General features: G+C 39.1%; 1 protein-coding gene across 4 annotated transcripts in view; it reads right to left on the minus strand.

Moving 5' to 3' along the window:
- The window catches only part of LOC141900544 (3',5'-cyclic-AMP phosphodiesterase 4C-like), a 162308-nt gene that overhangs the window by 49728 nt on the left and 93920 nt on the right, over nt 1-18660 (minus strand). Inside the window, exon 1 of one of the 4 annotated variants that reach the window (XM_074787492.1) lies at nt 9981-10084. The exons of the other annotated variants lie outside the window; for them this stretch is intronic. Coding sequence (XP_074643593.1) covers nt 9981-10051 — 71 coding nt within the window. The 5' untranslated portion in view covers nt 10052-10084. Of the gene's footprint in view, nt 1-9980; nt 10085-18660 lie in introns of those variants that run through there. 4 annotated transcript variants of the gene reach the window in all.

Raw genomic sequence — 18660 nt, forward strand, 5'->3', positions numbered from 1 at the left:
TTATCCGCACCAAAACCAGATCCAGGTATTGAGATGGCCTTGTAGGCCTATATTCTTAAGTGTAGACACAGATGAGGTGCTTAGCGCACAGCATTTTTCAGTTTGCTACACTCGACCATTAGACCACTAGTTTAATCACGCATTTTAAATCACGCAAGTAAATTCAGCAAAAATTTACCAAAATGGCTTCAACCTTGGACTCCTGAATTCAATTTCAAGTGCATTATACAGCAAATGATGAAGAGATTCACCTAACAGTCTGTTACAAGCTTTAGCAAGGAACTTAATAGCAGTTGTAAAACCAAATTGGCGATTCAAACTACCATTAATGAAAGGACAGGAGAGCAGGGCAAGAATGTATTGAAAATACAAGAAAATGAAGGTAGAACAGAAACACCGTCTCGACCCCAGCATCGTATGCAGGCAATTTCTGCACCCTGTAAATGTGTTATTTCCGGAATCTTGTGTGAACACAGTTATTGCTACAGTGGATGATAAACAATGGACGTTCATTTAGAGTGGAAACTTAATAAATACGGTGTTCTTTGAACTGATATTCAAGAGGGTGAAATTCTTCCAACGCAGATTGGAAAGCTGACTGATGACGTCGAAGACAAATTCCATCAGCATAAAGGTGTCCGAAAATGCTAATCCATTTATTCACCATCAGAAGATTTGTCACCTAGGCAAATAAGCAGGAACAGTCGGCTGTGTGTTATTAATACGACACCGGCTTGTCGATTTGTGGACTGATCGTCAAGTGAATTAACTCCGCTACAGAACATGCCACATAACTGAATTACGGCGACGCTCTCGACGTGTTTGTTTTGAAGCGACTGACGAAGTGTTTAAATTGTTTACAAGCCATCACCGATGTTTCGATAACCATTCCGAACGAGATACCCGTGAAATTAGCATCATGCGAAAAAGTAACGTTATTTACCGAACCTTTGAGGTTTCCGTTGCCCCGTCGTTGAAGATTTGCGTTCCCGATTATCAGAAGCCGCCATTTCTATATCCTAACAGCTTCCTTTAAATCGAGCTCATGTGCATGTGCGAATAGTGATATGTCTTTCGAAGATAAAACAAAACAGAAGTTGAGAATGATATCTCAAACACTCTACTGACAGCTCGGAATTTTCGACTATAACATGAAAAGTATCGGAATCAAATTTCTTATGGTATTCAAATACTTCAAGTTTAGCATGCCCTAGGAATGTATGCGGCCAATCGACAAAGAAATCCTGAAACATCAAATTCTTTTTATCGGCTGAATAAGCTATTTAAACAAGTGAAAAGCAACTTAAAAAATGCCAGCAACTTAAAGTTTGAAACTGACCAACCTTATTTCTTTCAGGGTTGGACAGAAGAGATTGATGATGACTCAATAAGCCTTGCCAAATCCTATGAATGAAATATCCGTTACTATAATAAGAGCAAAGGATAATGAAGATGAATGGCCTAGAAATGATTAATTAAAGTAAAATGTCACGACTTGAGCAGATACCTTTAATTTAACATGATCGAGAAGTAACTCATCAGGTTCGTTGTCTACTAGGGCTGACAAACAGCCACTGAACTGTGATGGATGGACTGCAACATTCAAAAATAGATACTATACTGAATGAAGCTACATAATGGCTGTTGACTATCGATATTGGCAATTGTCATCTTCCCAGCCAACCATTCAAAATTGAAAAGTAGGCAAATGAATTATGCGATAAAACTATCTTAGGCTTTGCACAAATGATATTATTTCTATCTGTCATTTTCTTGTTTTTGCATTTTTGCTACTCCTTCGCAATGGGGGACATCTTCGCTTTGACAATATTAACATGCCCGGAGTTGCTTAAATTCAATCAATTAAGATAAATGACACATCTGCAATTCAAATCATGACTGGCAATGGAATAGCAACCTTTTGTCATGCTACACTAGATAATTCAGTTCGAATTGCAATAGCGGGAATATTGCTGCAATAGCACGCGTGAATTTGATTGATTTCTACAAAGAATATCGACGTCTTTTGTCACGTAATCCCATCAAGGTTTCGCACAGGTATATCGTACTGAGCCTTACGCTCCCAGTTCGTCTACAAAAAGCTTACTAGTTATTAGCATCGTCCGTATTGACAGGTCAACAACCGAGCTACATCCTAAAAAGTACAATCTTCATGAAGTTTTGCTGGTTTTCCATGATACGGGTGTCAATGCAAAGGCTGTGGTTGGTGCGAATACGGGTACAGGTATTTTGACTCTACGAAATTGGCATAAACACGGTTATCATCACATGGGTTTGGTTCTCCGCTGCAGCGCAACCGGTTCCCAGTTCCAACATTTTGTTAAATGTCTGTCCTCTCCACGCTGCACCGATATGTATCCACTCTTGACTAGGATATCCTAGTCCTTGCACCGTACAATACTAGGCTGCAAAGGTGGATGTGCACAAAATCGCTGCATGAGCTAGTGGTGAAAATGCAGCCGCACCTGTCCACAAGTTGCGCAGCCGCGTTGTCGGAGCAGATAATGGGAAATACAGTGATCGATTCTGCACCCATCCTACCTCTTATGTCTGCGCCTATCTTGCGGAAAAACGGCTTTAGCTTTTATTTCATGGCGCTCAATAACGTTAACAAGACCTTTTAGTTAGAAACTATGCAATCTTAGGCAAATACGAGATTGATCATCAAAGCAGCCTTGAACGATGATATGATAGCTATTAAATCTCTAAACACCTGCTCACCATATTTATAAGCAGTGCCTTTCCATCAAAGCATCCCTCGTACAAGATTAAGGAGTACAAGATTAAGGAGTTCACAAACGCGACAATCATGCGCAAAATGTTCTCTTAAGATGGACGTGCGAATAAAAACCATCTGTTATATGGCCGCTTAGGCTCATCAGTGTCGCAGGGCTAATATTTCTCGATTTATATTCGCGTTAATACACATTTCTGTCGACTTCCGCCGACGTACTGTAATTCGCGACACCGTCTCATAATGGTTATCGGTGTCTTTGACAATAACGGAAATTGGTGAGCGTCCATCTTCGCGGCAGCTCGATGAACAAGATCAGGTGGAATGCTTCTCCGGTCATTCATCATTCATACGCATACACGCGCCGTCGACATTGATGGTAAAAGCTTACATACAGCTTATGTTGATGTTCAACGTATGTAATCTACAGATGTCAAAGCAGCAAATACGCCGAATAAATAGAAAGGGACATTATTTTCAAGAAAGATGAAGAAGATCACGAAGTCGATGAACGCGTCCAGAAACATTGCATACATGAATGAATACAAGCACTATTTTTGTCATTCTAATCATTGAATGAACTAATATGCTATATATTAATGTAACAAAGTTTCCTTCAATATGACCTTCACCTTATAACTGCATTACTAGTATCCACCAAGGATTCTAGTTTCCATCAGGATATGCTGTGGGTCTCGAATAACAATTCAATGAAAATTTCAAGACTTAATCTTGACTTCATCCTTTCAAATGAATATCATTCCTCAATGTACAAGAACGACATGTTCAGTATCTATTTGAATTGTGACATCTTCTACCGATGCCTGCCCTATAGCCTGTGATAGCCACCATCAAAAGAAATTAAACACAACATCCGAAAAACAACTTCTCACAGACGTCAGCGAAACATTACCATCGGACTTGTTAACTGAATTTGTCCGATTGAACTTTTGTCGATTGCCGAGATCAAAACGACGCTTAACCGACGACAGAAATAGCATTGAAAGATCGAATGACGTATGAAGCTGATTGCCTTCAGAAATATGAGCTTCACAACTGCGATTTTGAACAATTCATACACATTAACTACAATGTTGAACTCCTGACTTAATAAGATAAAACAGAATGTATTCAACAGTTATATAAACTGTTGATTCAATTCGTCGTAGCGATTTCCAGATGATGATGATGATATAAACCTATTTCATAACATGTTTTCAAAGCAAAATAGAAATATCATCTTTTGTTTCATTTGTCATATTGATCAAAATGCTCTACGGAGATAAGCCGACAATACCAAAAATCTTAATCGTAAATCGTTGGGCACGACCAACGGATATTAAAAGATAAGCAGCAGTTGTAAAAGGACAGAGAACCAGCCCCTGGGATGCCCTTAATACCTCACGACCTGTGATATGAATGCATCACCGGTGAAAGGCATAACTCCAAAAAAGCAGCTAATCATCCAACCAAAACCGACAATTCAGATTACGATAAGTCAATAGCAATAAACTGTGCAGCCATTGTGCGTTGACTTGGAAGAAGATTGAGCACCTGTCATTTCAAAGCTCAGGAGATCAAACTTCGATTGTGCCTAATGTGCAGTTGGCAGCATTTCAGCATTTCACTGTTTGATTGTGACATTTGATTGTGAAAACATCGACTTAATCGGCCATATTGGATGTATGTGGACAAAGCGATGAATGCCGAGTTATAAGAAACAGCTATCAAATGCTGCAGCACTTACATGATAATCATTGGATAACCGAGTTACGTCATGTTTGACGACGAGCTAAAAGCATCTAAATTGAATACGGCCACGCCCTTGTAGGGTTTCATTCCGATGAATTCATACAAACAGGGGCAATAATCACCAGGGTCGATCGAAATGACCACACCTGAGGCATCATAGAATAACTAATAAACATTGCGTTTAGATTTGTAAAATAAACATCAACCGATAATAGGGTTATAATGATTCTAGGACCTCCCATCCGCACCACATTTATCCCCATAACTGCACCATTAGATGTTGACATTGCGACGACCTACAGAACCTAGAGGCGCATGATCTTATAGTACACCAATGGCAGTTGCTTATAATATTCTTGTTTTCTCGGTGAAAGGTGTATTCATGTAGAACCTCCGAGGTAGAGCACAGCAGAAAAGAGTGATCTTAGAAATCATGATGAATAAATGCGTCCAAATTATGATATCCTGCTTTATGCCGTGTGAGGAATTACCTGTCTTACCAATGTCTAAACTTTGATTTCCTGAGTCGGGAAAGAGAATTATTACATGAACAATACAGTCTAGATGGACACTTCCTCGGACTTTTGGGGTGAAATTCGAGGTTATCCTAGGATGAAGCTAACAAAATTTCGCTATTCATTCCTACATATTATGCACTGAGTGACTCCATGATTTTTTTCTAAAGACTTTTTCTCTGGCTTCGACGACAACGACGACCACGACGACGATCATTCATCAATATAGATTTCATTACTTCATCTCTGTAACGAGCAGTGGTCTAACTGTTATATTGACTTTTACTGGGAATGCCATTATTTACATCGGCAATGGTTTCAATTCACAAATGAATTCCCACAACAACTCGTGAAAACATTGTTCTACTCCTAACACCGGCATACTGATCTGTGTGGTTCATTGAGTGACACTTTTTGTTGCGGTTGGCAGACATGAGACGTGTTTAGGTGTATTGAATTATGAATGCAAACGGGCCCATTTACAGCATGATTTAAGATTTCCCATCTATAAAAGAAATGCGATCTTAGTCAGGTCATATAGGGTAACAACTAAAATTTGTCAGCAGATTTGATAATGAAAATGAAATTTACATGGAGTGGGGAGAAGTTTGAATTAACTGATCAAGTCAGTGAAACACAGATCAAAAACCTGGATCATTAGCCGCGATTAAACAAGCGATTATAGCCCATCTGTAAACATCTGTTCACAAGGGGGCAAGGCTCGACCAAAAACGTCGGACCAGGTCCAAGCCAAATCATTGTGTGTCAATCGCTAAAAGTGAATCACACACAATGACAGAAGATACCAACCTGGAAATCATGCTACAACAACAGAAATGTCATAAGGAACTGAATTATATTCAAAATGGTCACTCATTAATGAATTCCATATTTCTGTGAACACAAAATCAAATGAGCATTTATCAGACCAGGGAGGTCCACTGGAGGGGGATAATTGTTAAACAATTACTTAGTACCCCCCCCCCTTTCTGGGTCATATTTAGTAATAGATATGTACATAAAAGGGAGAGGATAAGTCTTGGAGGCATTTTCAAGTGAAATGGATTAAAAGCAGAGAGATACCTATCACACAGCATGTCTCGTCACATCGGAGTAACAAATATCCGAGTAAAGAAGACCGTCCCTCGGGATATCGCCTGATGATATATAGACAATCAATTCACAAAGGGCGATACTTCAACTACTCCGAAATTGCAGCATTTGATGATGGCGGTTTTTCACGACAAATTACGATTAGATGAAAATCCCGATAAACGACATCATACTTCATCTTCTGTGACAACGAATCAAAACGTTCTCACGACATTTAAAAATCCCTTGCATGAAATTTCTACAATTTCCTGTTTTGTTGTAGGTTTGCCATCGATACAGCACAATCAACAGTTCAAAACTGGGCAAAATTTCAAAATTGGGCAGACCAGCTCCGCATGAAATTTAAACTTCAATATATATTCAATGAAATCAACACTTCACCTTTGATACCGGACATCATTGCCACGGTAGCCATAGTTTCAGATGCTATGCTGGGTCCGGTTCCACAGTCGTGAGTAACAGTTAACTCCGAGTTAAACTCAGTTCATTTTCAATGAGTTAACTGAGTCAAATCTTAACTCACAGTGGAACTGGATCCTGATGTCTAGCATTTTGGGGCATCTTCACATTTTTTGTTAATTCGCAGAAATAACCGTGCTGTGCATTGCAATTTTGCCCATGGTATATACAGAACTTTGTTCTTTTTTTTATAAAATTGTGAGACAATATATTCAATTCAAGTTCTAAAGTCAAAATATGCAGAGATGGCGAAGTTATATTCCACGAAGTGTAAATTAAGTAATTCAAAATTTGAACAGCAACAGGCGCATATCTCTTGAAATATTGTATCAGGCAATACATTCACTAAAATTTTTGTTCAATACGCATATTCTATATGGATTAACATTTACAGGTCAAAAAGTCAGCGAGAATGAGATTTTCAGCATCTGTTACAAGTGCAATGGGAAACCAAAAGGCCAGTTGATGATTCACCCCCACTACCAGTGTTGATGCACCACCAGGTGGTTCTATTGGCTGTAGCCAATTTAATCGAAATCAATTATGTTTAATTAATAAGTACACCTATCAAATGAATGAATTTTCAACTTTTGGACTCTTTGGATTGAAGGAGGTTGATATTTCATAAAACAATTCTTCAATGTTCTAGATTCCACATCTAGAAGTTAAGTAAAGGTAGTCCAAATACCAGGGAACTACCATCGTTCCAATTTTGGATATGCGAAAATCTGCAGCCGTCGCAATATTTCATCCTGCGATGATGCATCATCCTACGATGATGATGATGATAAGACAAGTAATTAGTAGTTAATCCTTTGATAAAGTACAGATTTTAAATTTTCTGCGCTGCGCAGACGTTTCTTTATAGATGCATAACATCAATGAAAGAAAGCGCGATCGTAAAATGAATTCGCTCAGCGGATAATTACGTGGAAAACGCAAAACTGTTAATAAGCTTGATCTAGATACAAATACTTCAGCAGTAAAAGCCGATAAAGAATGGCGACGCGTCAATCCCGCTCGCCGCAACCTGCCATCATTCCTACTCTGAAGTGCCAGTCTAAAGCCGGGCGTAGGTCGGCCTTGCGACGCGACGCGATCGTCGCGTTGCGTCACAAGTGGCCGCGCAAGTCGGTTGCGACGCGATTGTCAGCGACTGTGTGCGACTAGTTGCTCCCAGTCGCAAGCACGCGTAGATCGGTTGCGACGGTCGCGTCGCATCGCAGAAAGTAGAACATGTGCGACTCATTGCGACTGGCGTCGCTGGCAGTCGCAACCCGTCGCTGGCAGTCGCAAGGTAGCGTAGGTCGGTTGGTCGTTGCGACGCGATCGTCGCTGGCGGTCGCAGTGAGTCGCAAGCCGTCGCAAGGCCGACCTACGCCCGCCTTAAGGAAACTGAATTCGAGTTTCTATACCAAACCTGGAAGATTCGAAAGTGGCTAAAGAAAGGGGTAGTTTAGATTTAATCTCAGAAAGAAGGCGCCAGTTACTATGGCAGAATATAGCTGACAGGTATACATAATCATAAAACCTCCAGATTTATTAAGAGCTTCATTCAATCCACAGGTCGGATCTATTCTAATGCACAGCAACCCCGGAATTGGCTCTCGATGAGTTTTTATATTGTATGCTAAACATCAAGTTCATAATCCAGACAAGGCGAGATTTTCAATCCCGATTTATCCAAATCTTAATCAATAATTTACTTTTCACCGAATGAAGAAATCACTTTTTGAGTATTCAATGTAAATTCAACTAAGTACGATTTCAAAATCATTGATGAAATTTTTTGAATGAAATTCTATGAACTGCATCAATTCCGACATAAATTGTACTTCGGCATTTTTTCGCATTTATCATTTTCTTGAAGAGCCACTTCAGAACCTCGCGATGGCCATCCATCACAATCGACTTCGCTTCAAATTAAACATTTCAGTCGAAATTTCTTTTAGAAAAAAGGTATTGAATTTCAACGTTTGATCGCAACATCGAAAATGTCCTTACACGCGCCGATACGCCGGCATTGCATCGTTACGAAAAGACATCTCGTTTTGATGGATGAGAACCGCAAGTTAAATGAATTATTCGAAGCACATAGGCTGTTGACAATGTCGCTACCTGATGAAGAAGGAGGATCGATAGCGATAAAAAATTAATGCGGACATCCGACTAAACCCGCCGACTGTTCAGCGTCGCAGCAACTCAATCATAAGTCAACTCTGAATTAATCAACACCCCGGCTGCTAGTGGTTCGCTCTAAAATGGATCCTAGTGGCGCAAAGTGCGCGATAAAACCACAAATCTTAATATACTACCGTTGTTACCTGTGCGATCATTTATCGTAACAAAACAGCTTCGTGGGGGTATTTTCTTGATTAGCAACCGCGAATAAACAAGTCAATGCAAATAGGGTACTGTCACAACTGGATTTCTTTGCATATTGCCTGTTCAACAATGGTATGAAAATAGATACAACAAAGTCTTCGTTATCAAAATCTGAATGGTGTAAATGATGGACACATTTCCGCATTCAAATTTTCCCGTGTTACAAGTGACACATAATATATGATCAACCATTGTAGTAATATGATTATTTAATACGATCATTTTCAATCAAATCATTTGGCTTCATGCTTGCACTGTATAGCTATGATTAACAACTGAAAGTCACGGCAATGCCATATGCTAATGCATAGTATCGTTATCATATTCTATAACGCGATTTTCTGAATAGTGGTCAAAATCACCTCTACTAGTGAGCGCCAACTATCGATGTACTTTAGTTTCAAATATCGTAATGCCGGTAATGCCGAAATATATCGCGAATGTATATCGAAAAATGACTTTCTTCAATCTGAGATGTGACCTGTCAACCATTAGTTAACATGAATTATAGAGTTTAGCGAGTACATAGTCTACATAGAAACATTGTAGCAACATTTTAGCCTCAGGCGTCTTAATGATTTATTTTCGAGTCTAAGAAACACAGCGAATTGAATTTATTTGACGGTAAATAATGTCTGATGTAAATAGCTACAATTGCCTTAAGTGGGTTCCGCACGAACGAACATAGCGCCATAATAAGATTTTTCTTGAATAGTCAGTCTCAATTATGGCCACTTCAACCATTCCGTTCTAGGGCGAAAGTGCTGGATAAAACGTCAACCGTGAAAAAGCACAAGATTATCTAACTATACAGACACAAAGAAACCCCGGCTGGAGTCCCTTAAACGCTGGTTTGAAAGTGAAAGTTTATGATAGCTGACCTGTCGAGACAGAGAAAAATAAATGAAAATTCTATAGTTTTTGAGTATACGCATTCAAAAAAGACATGGAGAGGTCAAAAAGTTGTTCTTAAATGGCTTTTTTTATATATATTCACTTACCCACAAATCCAGGAGTGCCGACGTCTGGCCGCACCATCGACGTTGGAGGGAACTGACAGAAAGGACATCATCTCTATACGTTGGTGGTTTACAATAATCTAACGTTCACTATTAGCATGCTAGTCTCTGCAACAACATGTTGCCGATGACCACATTTTCGAACGGATTGAAAACCTACGACGCCAACTGTCACCGAAACTTGCGCATATGGTCAGTGCGGGTCTTTGGGCTGGACAGATTTTGAAAACTATCCTGACATTCGTCCCGAACTTAATCCGTCGTTTCGATTTCCGATGATATTCCGAACATCAATAATGACAACAATCTATGAGTTCACGAATCTCAAAGTAACTCAGCTCTTTGCATTGACACGTATTTACCGTCGACAAATAAAGGCATGTGCGTTTACGTGTATGTGTCGAGCTATTGACCGCTCGCTCTCTAGTCCGGTTGCCTCTCGAAGCACACACACACACACTGCGCGCTCTGCTCACGGTCTATCACTGCGATTGATTTCAACTGCTTCAAAACGTTGCCGGCTGTAACCGTATCGACTAGAAATGCGTTCAATCACAGCCGATCAATCAAACGTAGCGATTGCAGCTCCAAACGCACGCATGCATGCGCGATGCTTATTTCGATGTAAACGCGCGATCCGCCGTCGAAATCAAACTGAAAGTCCATACGTGATTTGTCTACTACGTCATTTGTCTACTATACGTCGTGACTGTGTACTTAACCATAAATAATGATCCTCCTCTTAAAAACTATACACATATACATACGCGAGCATTGCACAAACTTTCTCCCGTTTGCTGTCGCGTGCGCTGGCAAAATATTGATATTACACGAGACGCATGACGCTTCACCGTTTGATCCAATCGAGAAGTCGCTTTAAATGCCACAAAAGAATCGCATTCAAAAGAATCGCATATTTATGGTCTTGAAAGCCTTAAGCCATTTAAAGCTAATTAAAACTCATCGACAATGAATTAGCATTTCGTATTAATCCGTGTAAGTACCGTTCTCAAAATGCTCTGCTAAGCTTCAGGCGAGATCACCTTGGATAGTATTCCTCCTTAGAACCCTGCTACGTAAGCACGATGCATAATTAACACTTGGAAGTAAAGTTATTTTGAGCAATCGCTAATTGAAAACCTCAAATATAACAAATTAACAAATGATAATATTACATTTACAGAGCGGAGAAAATCAGCCAGGCACGGCTAGTTGAGACTGAGTTCAAGAGAATCTGGAATTTACATAACTAAGTAAGTCTAGTTCGAATATCAGCCTCCTCTAATTAGACAGAAGCGCAAATGTATCAATTAACTATGCAAAAATATGCAAATCACTGATGTTCAGTAGTTCATTAGTAGTGCACTAACCCTTGTAACTGAAGATCAGAGCGATTCTGTAAAAATCAAAGCACCAGAAACATTCCCCGTGACCTTATGACTGGATAATCATCAGTCAATAAACATTCAATCGAATTCGAAGAGATATATATTCTACTCGTTGCCGGTAATCGTTTTTGCTTAGATACTCCCATAGGTTTCGCGATTCGCTTTGTTTAGGAGTTGGTTTCATTTTGCAGAATATTTTCTACAAATATGCTGAATCCATTTGTGCAGTAAATTATCATCTTCAAGCACAGACAAATGACCGAGAACCACGACTAGCAACTTGCAATGAATTTGAATGCCGAAATACTCAATATCTAGACCAGTAAATTCCCACAGCGAAATCAAATAAAGTCCCACTCAATAAATCCTATGGGTATATTGGATTTCTCCAGCTCAAATACGCTAAGTAAAACTTGAAGTATTAGACCAATCCATTTCAAATACGCTACAGTAGGTTAGGGCTTTCTAACCATACATATACACATTGTATATAATGCGTTGTCTCAAGTTGTTCACAACAAAGTTGCCCAGGACTTTCACCAATACATTAAATGTGTAAAGCATCAGTATGTAGAGCTGGGTGTGGACTAGTGTGATAGAGAAATCATTTAAACATCACAGTCCGAGTATCAACTATCATAGAGTAAATACTAAATGCTGTTTCTGTCCATAGCAAAGAAAGTGAAAATCAACTGTGTTTGATCATGGTGGAGAATGTCGATTCAAACAAAAATGCCTATTTCACTTTCCTATCAGCTAAATTCTTAAAAAATCCTTTAGTACATTAAAATGCATTGTATTCCAAACATCAAAATCATTATTTGATGTAGTCAGTGGGATCACTGTTTATCATGATATCAAGCATGGTTTCACAAACTTCTTTTCTTGTATGATATTCCAAATTTCACCACACGAATGGCAAAAATCTTCTTTTGGGAAAAAAAGTATCCAGAGCCGAGCTACCGCAGCCATCCGAGACATACAGTTCGAAATCCTCCAGGCGAAATCCATCCCAACCTACAGCACGTACATTATCACGAGAAATGCCAAAAATTCAATTTTCCGTCGCTGAAATGAAATCAATCCATCCGCACAACGTAGCCCCACATTCGCAGTACAGGTTAAGAACTAGGTCAAACAAATCATCGTTATTAATAACTGCTTTGAAATTAAAGCTGGTGACAGACTAGGCCAATTTCCTCGGGGTATCATTCTCTGAATAATTCACCAGGTTGGCACATAAGGGAGATTTCGGTGCACCGAATAGATTCCCTCATCAAATGATCACACGATTCAGTATTTACTTCTTAACCATGTTTTTTTCAGTGGAGGCGATACGCTAGGCGAATTTGGCAATCGCTGAAAAAAAGATTTGGCGATATAATACCTAGTATGCTCAAGTGGATTTGTTTTTTTAGAAAATACGCATCGCATCCCTCGACACACTATGCGAAATTTGGCAAGTCCATTTGCCGATGAAATTTGCCTTGTCTGTCAAGGGGGTTAACTCCGAGTTCCAGCTATTCAATTATTATCATCTGATAATTAAGAATGCCATACCGAAATCGCTGGCATGATTAAAGCTGCAACAGTTCTATGGATGCCGTTAGTTATACTGCTGTTATTTTCTTATACCAATATTACCTTAGCTCAAGCCTGATATTTGACTACGGTGTTTCAAGTAAACTGGGTCTAATGTGTCCTTTAGTCAAAACGATTGTATGATTACATTTAGCTAACAGTTTCCGCCCCCCTGTAAATATTTAGTTAGCCGTACCGATAGAAATCATTAATCGTTACATTATTGACATGCTAAAAATGGACGGAATGGACAGAAATGTCATTTCTATGTAGATGTTGAAGGTCAAATCAAACTGTCATCCGAACAGGGGCAATGCTTCTAGTCAAATTTTACTTTCTTCGTAATGTCTATGAGGCCATAAATGTAAGCAGGAGTGAACTGTTGGTGACCACAAGAATGATATAATGAGTTTATCACCTTCTTCAGATGTATGAACAACTGAATAAATCATGCGGAGGGAGATTGTTGCATCAACTTGACAGCAATAAAGTACATTTGCTTATAGCAGATTATTCCCCACTTGGCCCATTAGGACTTTCTCTAACCAAAATAATATGAATGTATAATTTTTTGCAATACTTAACCCTTCCAGAGCCACACCCGATATTTGCCGGCCAGTCAAACTATCGCCACTCACTCTCATTAGGGAGGTGGGAGTAAACCCAACTCCTTACTCTCATCAAATTGCAGGTTGGAGCCATGACGAAATTCGCTTCACTACACTCCATGAGAAATCTATTGACCGCAGTTTATGGCCACCGTCACACTATCGCTAGTTAGTCTCATTTGGCAGGCTCGAACTGGGAATGGACCTATATTTAGAAAAGATCAAATCAAAGCTGTGTGCGTTCACTCATGTTTCCAAATCAGCTGTAATCACTGGTCCAGCTAGATGACGCAAAACAGTGATTACATAATCTAAGAAAAGGGCCTACTTATACAGAGAAATGTCTGCTCTAAAATTTAGAAAAAAATGTCTCATTCTCTCTATTGATGGCGGGGATTGAATGTTTGTGGAGTCCACTCCAGTTTCGGCCAAGCCTCAATCTTTGTCAACATGATTTTTTCTCAAATCTAATCCATACCACCATACCACAGTTCATCAGGGGAAAAAGTACTCCGGCAAAATATGTGATGCGCTTATACCAGACCGTGACACCGACAGATAAAAACCATGCTCATCCGAGTAGCGATTCATTTTCATAAAAGAAATGACAGCCTCATTAGCGGCGTCGAATCTATGAGAAAGACGGCCTTAATTGTAAATGACTGCTTATAAATCAAACACCATCAGACATCACACAATCTAAAGAAGACTACGCACATATTCCAAAAGCACGAGTACAACAGAACACCTAATCCGTAATCCAATGCCACCAAATTTCTACCTTCTATGAACCAGAATTAATGTTATGCATAACGATTTAATATGATTTATCGAGAAAATAAGCGAAGCCGACATCTCCAACAAATGAACCAATACTAATCACATAAACCTCAGCAGTAAATGTCTTAATCTGTTTCCGATAGTTCGAAAGGTTCCACGGCACGAAAATAAAATGATTCATCCGCAGCGGTTTCTGAAGAAGTAGCCAAATGAGTAATTGTTTGGCATTAAATGATGCTAATAATCCGAAGACGTGGCTGAAAGTGACCATAATTGTTCGGCACAAACGACATTGGGATTCAAAGGGTACGCGCATAGCTCGTAGACACTGTTTGCTGAAATAAAGGGCAAAGGTTCATCGACAATCCGGGCAATTACACGCAACATAGAACATACGGCATTGAGATGAAATAAATGTAGATATGATGAATTATGAGAATTTGCAGTCCATAAAAGACCTAACAAAGAGAGAGAATGAGACACATTTATCAGTCTTTTTGGGGATATCTGTATCTCGGCATGACAGAATTCATCAAAAATGCTGTCGATCAATTCACAAAATTGGCCATATCTTCAGAAACATTGTTGCGCAGAAAAATGATCCAACAAACAGTAGCTGTTTTATGTATATCGAGGCTAATAAAATGAGCGAAGTATAAGCATTTTGCCTGCTGTAATCCTCAAGAGGTTCACAGGGATTATGTAAAATCGGGTTTCCCTGTATTATATGACACCTAGAACTGGAAAGTTAAGCGGTTTAAACGTCTTTCCCATAAGGTGGATGTGACTGTGGTTACTTATTAAGTTATTTTTTGCGATCATGTCTTAACAGTCTAGTAGCACAGCTTTCAAATCAAATCAATCCAAGTTTTGTACTTGTTTTCTACATCTTTACATCGTACCATCACGACTTGACATTTCTACCAACGGTGTATGAAAAAAAGAAAGGTTTCCAGCTAAATGCTCCCACCCCCCCCCCCCCCCCAGGACAATACCAATTCAACTTCCATGTCGCTATCAGGGCTGAAAACCTGCCGTTATAGCTCAAGTCTATAGCAAGGATGGTAGTTAGTAGCTGGAGAAGAGCTCCTCTTGAAATGTCAAGTTTGACAGCCCACTCTAAAGGATGCCAAAGGGTGGACCTCAGCCAATGTGGCTGGTAATGAATTCATAAGTGATATACATGGGTTTCATTGTGTTTTCATGTAAACTTATCGTTTTCAGGTCTAAAAAAGAGAAATCTAAGAGGATAATAGGGAATCTAAGCTATACTGCCAAGGTTGACCTGGGTCTCCTTATCAGCGAACTTACGGTTGCATTTACACTGTTACACTGAAGTGATTTACTGTCACAGAGAAACAACTACCGAGCATTTCAACGATGCTAACGTGGAAGTTGTGGAGAGCATGAGTGAATAATGTCGAGAGCGCCTCCAGAGTCATCGGTTCCAGACAGACGTTCCTGACAGCTACTCTCGCCGATCTATGACATTTACATCTCAAAAACAAAGAACAAGGTATTGGTAAAAAAAAAACAAACCAGCAGACATCAATTTTGCAGCGGTGGTTGGTGCAGAAGATAATTTCAATGTATGGAAACTAATCATTTGGTTGACACCCAATCAGCGAAACAGCTAATATAAACGAAAAAGTACGTTGACATAAAAAAAACGATGCTAGAAATCATGTCGTGATTCAGGAAGGGTGCGCCGTCGTTGCTTCCTGTTTATCAATGAGTCGTATAATCGGCCACGCTGATCAGTAAAGTACGACCGTGCTCTTTCGCGACTTTCATTTCGAAAGCTAACAGAGGCCCCGCGCGTTTAGGGCACTGATTTTTATGTTACCATGGTAATGTCTTTTATCTGCCTGTTTGACCAAATAAACGATCACCTCGACAACGTCGATAATGTGCCGAGATCATTCTTCTCATGGACTCAATTTCCTGAATATAAACCACTTTGTAAGACTCGATAAAAGTGGCGTGGCCAAGATTGTCATGTCATTAAACATCCACATGAGTTCAGGTATTATAACTCTATAACGGAGACTGGCTCAAATACTAGAAATGCTACAAAAATTAACCATAAGATCCATATCAAACTGCAATTACTCCTTGCGGCCTAACCCTCACGCAAATCACTTTCCCCTGGACGGCATGGACCACAAATGTGCAACACATCATTATGAAAATCTGTTTCATTCAGAAGTTGATAAAAAGTTACAAGAAAAGATCCATTAGTCTAGGAGATCTAGTAAAAGATTTTGTCCACAGACGTCAATGGACGACCCTCCCTAAACTTCGTGTGGGAGCAGCGCATAGAAAGACATAGATGTATTCAGATTGATTAATTAAAAACGATTAATTATTTTCAAGAACATCCGCAAAATGTTTAATGAGAATCTGAAGACAATCTAAAAACAATCTTTGCCATCGTGCTGAGCTCATAATTGATCAAACTCAACAAGGGAACCATTAAATTCACACACAAGATGGGGGTGTTCATCACATTAATTATCTATTCATTACTTTCATTGAAGCGCTAGTATCGGCGTATATCTGCTTCATTTAGTCTGTAGTTTTGTGGTTCTTAATGCGCATCCGCAGCCTCTAATTATTTTTCCCAGTGGCGGTGCAAACGTTGCAAACCGAGCCATAGTAGCTGAAACAGTCATTAGCGTACTAACAACACAGTAGCTGGATATTGTGTAGTCCATAATAACACTGCTGGCATCACTAAATGGTACATCCAAGATATACTCTTAACATTCATCCATGTTGCCTAATTACAAATCTTGTCTAATTACAATTAATCACTGCATAAATAAATTCATGCCTTATCTGCTAGATTGATAAGTACAAGGATTGATAAGTACATTCATTTGAGCCTCCTCACCACAAGTCCAAAAAACTTGCCGCTGGCAAATTGGCAAAGTGGTGTACTAATCAGAAGTACAGTAGATTATGCATGTTTTAGCTACTTAGCAACCTGTCTGTGCTTCTCTGTAAAGATCAATTATTGATAAATTAGTTGATGAGTACTAATCCCACATCACAAAAACACAGCGTTACCACTTCTCAATTACAGAGCTTTTTACCAATGAAATGTGAGCAGCTGTTAGTTCTAAATTTTCCTCTCCTTTTGGCAAAACATTCACCCTCTCTCAAGGAGGAGGTTTGAAAGCTGAAACAGCTCAGCTGTAATGAACACAACTAGATTAACGAAAATATAGATGCCACCTAAGAAAATCAACACTACGAAAATAGTTTTTCAAAAAGTTCTCTTTGAAAATTAAGCAATCTAGTAATTCCACATTTGCATGCAAGGAGGTGGTCATATATCACACCAATTTAACTGGGAACAAATTCAACTGCCCAGTAGAAGTATGCCTTGATTTATGGCAGATGGCCAAGATGTAAGTGATCACAAGTGTAAACCAAAAGCTGAGAACAAAATCATAGCCATATTGTGAAATCAAACCCAATTTTTAGAAAATAAAAACTTTCCACGATTTTCTCAAGACTAAATTCAAGACTAATCTCCTCCAGCAATGAGACTGGTTGAACTGAAATAAGACAGAGACTGGTTGAACTGAAATAAGACATCCATAATATGACAATGCAAGATTATCTAAACATGAACAAAAAGTATGAATTTGTTAATATGCATAATGTAGATAAACGAAAATAAAAAAATGCGCAGACAATGTACAATCGAGATGCCATGGGCTGAAATCGGTCTAATAAATTATGCTCGGTAATCAGAGCCTCAAGGTACGGTATATTTTATACTCGTATTTCTAATGATGAAGAATCTCACCAGGGCATAAATCATAATTTAACGAAAATATACTGGGGTAGAAAAAGAAAATTGTGAAACAACACCACACACACGCTTACCGTAATAACGAGTGCGGAAATGTAGACATTGAAGCTGCTAATGATCAGATAAAACTTCACAAGGCGGTGGTATATGATATAAATGAATGACAATATCTCCATTCTTAGAGATAGATTTCATTAGTTATATTAATTTCATAAAAACCATACGAACAGATTCAACCTAATAATTACTAACTTCAAAGGCAGCTGGGAAGAATCCAGACCAATTTTGAAGGACTTGTCACATCCCAAAAGGCAATATTAGGTGCACACCCTCACAAAAATGCTAAAATGCACCAATTATCTTTGTTGACAAAATGAAAAAGGACACTCTCACAAGGCCCCTTGAGCAGATTAAAATGTTCATCTAAAAAGTGCAATCAATATGAATTCAAGGTTGAATCTGACAAATATAGATATTGC

Source organism: Tubulanus polymorphus, chromosome 2, assembly GCF_964204645.1.
Source record: "Tubulanus polymorphus chromosome 2, tnTubPoly1.2, whole genome shotgun sequence".
Lineage (NCBI taxonomy): Eukaryota > Metazoa > Nemertea > Palaeonemertea > Tubulaniformes > Tubulanidae > Tubulanus > Tubulanus polymorphus.